Source organism: Saccostrea cucullata, unplaced genomic scaffold, assembly GCF_032062105.1.
Source record: "Saccostrea cucullata isolate Sc308-1 unplaced genomic scaffold, CSIRO_AGI_Scuc_v1 ctg13082, whole genome shotgun sequence".
Taxonomy (NCBI): domain Eukaryota; kingdom Metazoa; phylum Mollusca; class Bivalvia; order Ostreida; family Ostreidae; genus Saccostrea; species Saccostrea cuccullata.
Window position 1 is genome coordinate 9,030 of NW_026921029.1, and position 8,820 is coordinate 17,849.

The following is an 8,820-nucleotide window of genomic DNA, read 5'->3' on the forward strand; positions in this document are numbered from 1 at the left end:
TTTAAAAATTTAGTACCATATAGGTTCATCTAGATTGGACCGAAATGATGGGGACCAATCAAAAGCAGCAAGTTGTACCGAAACTGCATGTTTAGAAATTATTCTTCAATATTTGAGGGAGGGGTGGTGGCCTTGTAACCGATTTGAGAACATTCTTTTACTTTCGCCTTTATTAATGATATTAATGCCTACATGTATGTGTAGTGCAAGCTTGCATCCAAATTTCTTGATTCACGATTAAAATTGTTTATCTCAAATAAGAAAAAGGCCCTTTTTTAATGCAGAAAAGAGATATAAAATGCTTTGTGGTCTGATTTTTCTCCCCTAGATCCGCCTCCTCTGTTCTCAAACTTTTACTGATCTTTTAAAAGTGCATGCAATATACAATGTACCTGTAGTCAATCCCCTGAAAATTTATCTGCTTACCATTATTTGAAACATGACTGACTTTGCAGAGTGCAAATTTGCAACCTTGTACAACCTTGTGACATGTCAGATGTACTTTTGCAGATAGGATATATTGGTAATTTGAATACTATTTAAGGAATACTATTTAAGAACTCACCGTCTTCGTCGATTATGCAAATTATTCCTCGTTTTCAACTATCGTTGATGCCCTGGCATACCCAACACACTAGAAAGTGATTACTTGTATTTTCGTTTCATTGTATTTAGATTTTAAAAATGTTGTCTAATAGATTTTAATTACACGATATCGACCATGTCAACTTCAATAGTCCCCGTCCACTGACGCCAGTCACTAAGACAGACGCACGAGATTTCACTGTCTAGTTGGTTGGGTATGCCAGGGCATCAACGATAGTTGGAAATGTGGGATAATTTGCACAACGGGTGAATCAATTATCCCACGTTTCCAATTATCGTTGTTGTCCCTGGCAAACCCGACAAACTAGAAAGTGATTCCTTATACATGCATTTCCATCTCATTGGGAAATAAATTTCATATTTGAAAAATGTTGTCTAATAGATTTAAATTACACGAGGCCTCCCATGTCAATTTCGATAGCCCCCGCCCACTGACGAATGCACAAGATTTACATGCATATTAGGCCTCCTTAGCTCTTTACCTTTCGCTGAGCGAAAATTTACATTCCTGTAGAATTTTCAAGAAATCAACTCAACTAACTTTCAATGAGTTATCACAAAGAAAACAGATAGAAATAGAAATGTTCAAAGATTGTGCTTAGCGGAAGAATCAATCTAAAATCCAGTTCTATGTCGCGATTAATAAGTCAAAATAGATAAAACTATAAAATATTTTAATGTTACAATGTCATAAAAACTAAAGTATTGCATAATATGATAATTCCTATAAAAGCAATTTTCATAAAAATGTTCGAAGTGGCTTGAAAACAATTTTTCGTATAAAAGTACAAAAACTATAATAATTGATGCAACTTTATAATAGTTCTATAAACTGGAAGTACTGTAAAAGGTCTTCTGCATATAAAAGTATAAAATCATAATCTATGCAACTTTGTTAAATTAACTTGCTAAAATATTTTACATTGAATATTATCTAAAAGTGGACACAGAGACAGTTTATATTGCACCAATCCCGTTTCTTACAACTTCTCTAACCAGTAAAGCCATTTCCTTTCTCTGTCAGATGGTATATGAGGTTTTATTCCCCTCTCGGCAACAAGTTCTTCTTCCGGAAACTCCGCTGGCGTTTCCGGTTCCCATTTTACAAGATTGAATTTTTTCACAATTGCTACTAGGGGGATCCACCCCATGGCGCTGATAATTAACATTGCTGCTATAAACTTACACCATGCTGGCCACTCTGTTGTTATATTATCCGCCTGAAAATAAAATGAAATTTACACGGTAGAGAAACAGCTCACTGCGTCATCAACATTGTGTAACGTCATCATTTCCATTCAATTTTAATGGAGAGATAGATCAAATAAAAAAGCAATCGAAAAGCAATAAAATACAGAAAAAAACGTTCCTAAATATTTCCTCGAATAAATTTTTACAACTTACTATGGAGGGAATCCATGCCTCGTACGTCGCGCTGCTGATCATTGATTTGATGAAACTTGCGAGGAAAATGACGATGATAACTAGCGGAGATACGTACTTCCACATAATCAACCAATAATAATTAGGTCTTTGTCCTGTCATTAGTTCAATGTCGTCACCAAACCTTTCGAAATGAGAAAAAAGAAGCATTTATCAACTGAAAATATAAAGTAAAATTTGATTTTTTTTTCAATATCTTTTCAAGTGTATTCTTTTCAAAGGTGGTTAGTATAGCTCTAACAAATCTGTGTCATGATCTGTTGCAATAATTACTCTTTAGTACGAGATCTTACCTTTTTAGTCCGTACGCATACGTTAGTCCGAGGAGTTCGCCAAGAGCGATGATAAGGAGAGGGATATTTCCACTGTATTCATCAAACAGAACAAAAATGTAAGGGCCCGCTGAATCCGCAAAGCAGAAGGAGATCAGTAAGGAAACCAAACAAAGGACAGCTGGAAGACAGGGAAAATGCAATGTAAAAACGATAGGATTAAATCTAACAACCAGAGACAAAACCAGCTTAGATATATAAAAAGAGCAACAGTAACAGTACAGTAAGTTTTTGTTCATGCGTACTTAAATCTATGGTGGTATAGATGTCAAAATAGATCAGAACTTTGCGGGCACGTGAAAATTTTCTTTGAGGAAAGGTGTATTTCATTAGAATCAAACATGAAATGGATTAAATTTCTATATTGATAATTTGATAATGATAATTAGTATTTACAAAAATTAACAAGTTCTTTTTACCTGCACACACTTCTTTACGGAGGTTTTTGACGAGGTTCATGTCGATGATGGAGGTGACGACCCCCTCTAACATTCCGAACATACTGTCCAGCCCGAGGGTCAGCAACATCAGAAAGAACAACACTGACCATACGGGGGCGGCGGGTAACTGGTTAATGGCTTCTGTGAAGGCAATGAACGCCAGTCCTGTTCCTGATCCGCTCTTAAAATGTAACAGAATTTTTTTTTAAATTAAAGATTCTAAAATAATTAAATTTGAAAATGCGAGTTCACTGGTCATTCACGCTGCCTTAAACATTGCGGGATTCTTTATTTCACAAAACGAACATGTTAATAGTTATTTTAACAGAAACGGCAATAGATTGGTGGCTTAAGTTGTTACTGATTAACAAAATTTGTATAAGCCCTATAAATAAGACATAAAAGGTGCGTTTTTACCAGTTTTAACATCAGATACAGTGTTTTTATTATTTTTCATTTGGTGAAAAACTCATCGGGCACTTTTTAATTTGCAGAAGCTTGAAGGATAAATAGGGATATATAGAAATATTCTGTATTGTATGTGTGCGTGAGTAGTGGGGAGGGGTTTTTTACCTTCTGTATCTCTGTTTTGATGTCACATGTCAGGAACCCTGTTGTCATATTCTGGCTCAATAACAAATCGTTCTGGGCATTACAGGCCTTAAAACTCTGTGTTGCCTTGAATCCTGAAAATGTAGGTTTGGCATAATTTTATTGAATTGTTTTTTAGAAAGAATATGCATATAACTGTTCCAGTAGTTTTTGCTCGATGGTCATTTTTGTCCTAAGGTTGAGTCAGAATTTAATAAAATGTTCAACTGAAATTACTAGCTCTGTTCCTTTACCTATTAACTCCAATACATGTATATCATATTCTTTGATTATAATCTGAAATATATACCTAGAATTGAGAAAATTACGACTCCTGCAAAGACGGAAGTGCCACAGTTTACGACAGAAACCAAGATGGCGTCTCTGTAGCAATTGTTTCGAACGGGCATGTAGGAAGAAAAGGCGATCAAGCCCCCAAAAGCCACTCCAAGAGAAAAGAAAATTTGTGTCGCGGCCTCTAACCACACCTGCGGATCTCCAAGACGTGAAAACTGAAAAATAAGTAAAAATAAATTTAAATTATCTTTAAATTAAAAAACAAATAATTCCAAAACATTGTATTTGTTAAATACATTCATCAATGATCCATGTACAATTTACAAATGATTTATTTATGTGTGCCGTCCATCAATAGAAATTCCTGTAGAATTAATGAGAAATAAAGGGAACTGAAAAGCTTACATCCGGGACGAAAAAATGTTTCACTCCTTCTTCAAACCCCTCAAGCGTCACACCACGGAAGAAAAAAATAAGGAGCACCAGATATGGAAACGTTGCCGTGACATACACAACCTAAAATAAATGAATTTCAAATATCAGATAACTAGATTTATTGGAGATAATACCGAAAGAGGTACAGTTCTCGGAGAACTATTTCAGAAATTATATATATGTGAGTACCTTGCCCGAAGATGCTATTCCTTTTGCCATGCACAGGAAAACAATTAGCCAGGCTGCTAATAGACTGACCACAATCCACCAGTTCAAGGTCCCGCGTTCATCAACGGAAGGTGAGATGTTGAGAGTTTCCCTGTACCAGAAATATGTGGTTGAGCCACTCATCTAAAATTAAGAATTTATATATATTTTATACCAAAAAAGTAAATTGCGATTCGATTAGAAAAGTTTATGCTTTTTCAAAAGAAAAAGACAGAGGGAAAAGGTATAGACCCGGATTATAGTTAAATGATACTAAAATTAGTTTCTTAGATATGTGTTTTGATGTGCAGTATTGGTAAATCGAGAGCATTTACTATTTAAAGATGTATGATAATGCAAAGGTTCTTTAACTTATGAATTCAAAGATTTTTCTATCTATACAATGAAATTTATTGAATCATGGAAATTCTGTGTTTCTTTTATACTGAGTCCCCGAAAGTAACTAACCGAACACTCGTGACATTTCCAGGACATTCAGCCCACGGCAGGGGAGACTGGAAACTGTTGACTAGATAATACAGACACCAGGCTATTATAGTATTATAATACAACGAGACCCAGAAGGAAACCATAGCACTAGCTATTCCGATACCAGCAAGATACGGCGATATTTGGTTCCAGGCGCCAATGGCACCTTTACGCAAGCGCTGACCCACTGCAAGCTCCAAGTAAAAGATGGGAACGCCTTCAATCGCCAACATGATTGTGTACGGTATGAGAAAAGCACCTGTAAAGTAAGAAAAAATATAGAAAATAAGACACCGGTGGCTCTTTTCACAAAGAAACGAAAAAGACTAAACATTTTCCCCCATTCTACAACTAATATCTAAAACTGAGAAAATCTCAATTTTCTATAATATTGCATATTTTATAATTAGATTGTAATTATTTATTTAGAAAAATTAAAAATTACAGAGTGGTGAAATTTTAGTCTTAGTCGTAAAATATTTTGTGAAAGTATTATAGTATATTTTACTATAATTTTATAAAAATTTAATTAATTAAATAGTTCTTGTTTTTCTTCTATATTCCTCCTATAATAAATGTGAATTTCAGTAATTAAAATTTATTTACAAACTAGGTTGTCTTACAAAGTATAGGATATACATGTACCGCAGTTTCAGTTAATTTTGATGAATGTGCAGTTTTGTGTGTGATTCCCCTCCCCCCATTTTTTTATATATTTTTTTTACATTAGACATTTATGTAATATGTCCTATGAAATTGATTTTAGTCAAAATGCACTTTAATCCATGCGTGTGCTTCAATTTTCTTTTATTTAACACCGTCACCGATCGAGATTCATATACCCAGGTATCGCCCACTCACAGGTTCATTTATCATGCATCATTTAAAACTGTGTCCTCTATTCAAGGTCAGTTAGCTTTAAATTCGTGTTTTTCCCTTCTTTTTTGCTTTGTATAGTCATGACAAAGTTTTTTTTCTTAATATCTATTGCACAAATGAAAAAGTTATTAATCAACTCACCGCCTCCATTTTTCTGTGCTAAATATGGAAAACGCCAAACATTTCCCAATCCTACAGCGTATCTGCAAAATAAAATTTAGTTTATAAGACGATTTTGATTATATATTTATAGAAAATAATTTGAGAGTTTAGAGGAAATATTTAGAAAGTACGAGTTTTTCATTCAATAAAAAAATAGAGACGAAGCCATGTCATATAGTTGACATAATTTTGACGCTGGCAATTTTAATCTTTTTTGTGATTAACATGGTTAATAAATAAGTAATATTGAGTATTTAGATAACATCTTATCAGTAGTGATGATTTATGGATACATAGTAAATGTACTAATTACAGTCGGCAATGGGTCTCTGATTTTGTGCACACGTGGACGCCCCGCCGTTTTGCCTTATTAGCAGAAATGTCAAACCAGCGGGGTATAGTCGCCTGCACTTTTTTTTCAAACCATATGTACAATCTCTGTCTTTATACTTTATGCCATCTGGTCATTGTTTACAAATTAAGACCAAATTTATTTCTAAAAATAATTGGGAAGTAATTATTTACTAATAAAGACTTCAGAATTTTTTTTAAGTTGATCAGATAGAGATTATGTACCCATGCAGCCTAGGCCTTAATGAATAATGGTTTACAACACAATTGGCTGTACTTTATTCCATACTTGCATTTTTCTATGTCTAGCTCAATCAGTTTCATAGTTATTTCATTCCTCCGTTAAAAAAAATCATACAATTTAATATTAGTTATCTCTCTTTTTCAATTACGACTCTCTTTCTGACTCTATGGATTTGTGTCATTTCCTTTGTGATATAGGCCAATAGTATCTGTTTTGGTGGGAAAAAAGATTAACACCACCCCCGTCAAATTAAAAACTAGAATCAAACGGAATCGCGGGATAGCAGGATATCCCCGTTTAAAAAAATTGTTTCCATAAATGATTACATCTAAAATACTAATTAAAATACCCTATGTCCAAATATCTGACCTTTTCCAGGCGTTTTTTTTTTGTTTACGCTTTTGATATTTGAGGTGCGGGGAAAGAAAGATTTCCTGGCAAGTCAAATACCAAAACTGTGACAAACGCAAGAAAGTGGGATATCTCGGACTAACAAAATCTTATGAAATGAAACGAATTTACACTCTCAATAAAAATACTACTTACCCAACGACTGCTAAGATATACTGAGCTTTGTTGTCCCAAGTTTCCCTCTCTTCTTTAGATTCTTTCGAACCTTCTCCATTTTCTGTTGCTATGAGGGCGTCTGTTGACGTACCAGCCGTTTTGGCAGGATCCTCCGACATTCTTTCCGTTGATTCTCGCCAACTTTTTCTACTTCCTGTCTCCAAAGCGGATTCGAATGAGTTTCTCCGGAGCGCCGGGTACAAGTCGAGTGAGACGCCGTCCTTGTGTATAAGTGAGCTTGAGCTCTCCACTGTGAAGATACTAGGGGTAGAAGCCGTTTCAGATAATGCGGGATTGTCATAAGCGTACTGGTTTCGTCGGCCTGTTTGTCGCCTCGGGGGTCTGCTTTGCCATGATACATTTTTGATTAAGGTGTCAAAACCAGTTGGACCTGGATATTGAACAGTGAGAAGATCAATTAACTGAACAAACAAGTTGCATCACCCGAAAACACATCTGCAATATTTATCAAGTAATCCGCTTGCGTAATAATAAAACCTGGGAATGGTTTCCGGAATTGTACCTTCTTGGACGTGTTTGCTTTATATTCGTCTCTTTTGACTAACCAGAGGAAAGTGTTGACATAAGAGTACCGCAAAGAACGTAAAAGCACGTGTATAACCTTTGTAAAATAAATCTTTGACAAAATGGTGTTTCGCGTGAATTTAGGGTATTATTATTAGAATCCTCTCTGTGATCATATACAATAAAGCATCCTCAACAAAATGCACTGAAAGCAGCTTCTAACTCTCAGAGGTGGTCAACGATTGAGAAGTTTTTAGCTCACCTGAGCCGAAGGCTCAAGTGAGCTTTTCTGATCACATTTGTCCGGCGTCCGTCTGTCTGTCCGTCTGTCTGTCTGTAAACTTTTCACATTTTCGACTTTTTCTCAAGAACCGCTGGGCCAATTTCAACCAAACTTGCCACAAAGCATCCTTGGGTAAAGGGAATTCAAGTTTGTTCAAATGAAGGGCCACGCCCTCATCCAAGGGGGAGATAATTGAGAATAAGTGAAAATTTGGTGGTATGTTTTAAAAATCTTCTTCTCAAGAACCACTCTGCCAGGAAAGATGAAACTTATGGGGAAATATCCTCAGGATCTGTAGATTTAAGTTTGTTCAAATAAATATCCCCCAGGGTAGGGTGGGCCACAATGGCCTACAAACTAAATTTTTATATAGAAATATATAGGAAAATTCTTTAAAAATCTTCTTCTCAAGAACAGCAAAGCCATGATTGCTCATATTTATATGGAAGCATCCCAAGGTAGTGTAGATTCAAGTTTGCTCAAATCATGACCCCCGGGGGTAGGGCGGGGCCACAATGGCCGACCAAAGTTTTATATAGAAATATATAGGAAAACTCTTTAAAAATCTTCTTCTTAAGAACAGCAAAGCCATAATTGCTAATATTTATATGGAAGCATCCCCAGGTAGTTAGATTCAAGTTTGTTCAAATCATGTCCCCCGGGGGTAGGGCGGGGCCACAATGGCCGACCAAAGTTTTATATAGAAATATATAGGAAAATTCTTTAAAAATCTTCTTCTTAAGAACAGCAAAGCCATATTTGCTCATATTTATATGGAAGCATCCCCAGGTTGTAGTGTATTCAAGTTTGTTCCAATCATGACCCCCGGGGTTAGGGCGGGGCCACAATGGCCGACCAAAGTTTTATATAGAAATATATAGGAAAATTCTTTAAAAATCTTCTTCTTAGGAACAGCAAAGCCATAATTGCTCATATTTATATGGAAGCATCCCCAGGTTGTAGTGTATT

General features: G+C 35.5%; 1 protein-coding gene across 1 annotated transcript; it reads right to left on the reverse strand.

The window, feature by feature from the left end:
- Positions 1–1,453: 1,453 nt before the first annotated feature.
- On the reverse strand, positions 1,454–7,404 carry LOC134259008 (sodium-dependent neutral amino acid transporter B(0)AT3-like). Its single transcript, XM_062741601.1, is given in 12 exon segments — positions 1,454–1,826; positions 2,011–2,173; positions 2,343–2,502; positions 2,801–3,002; positions 3,395–3,507; positions 3,723–3,924; positions 4,115–4,225; positions 4,334–4,495; positions 4,825–5,099; positions 5,861–5,922; positions 7,023–7,386; positions 7,389–7,404. Coding segments are annotated over 12 exon segments (2,070 nt in total). The 3' UTR covers positions 1,454–1,586.
- Positions 7,405–8,820: the final 1,416 nt, after the last annotated feature.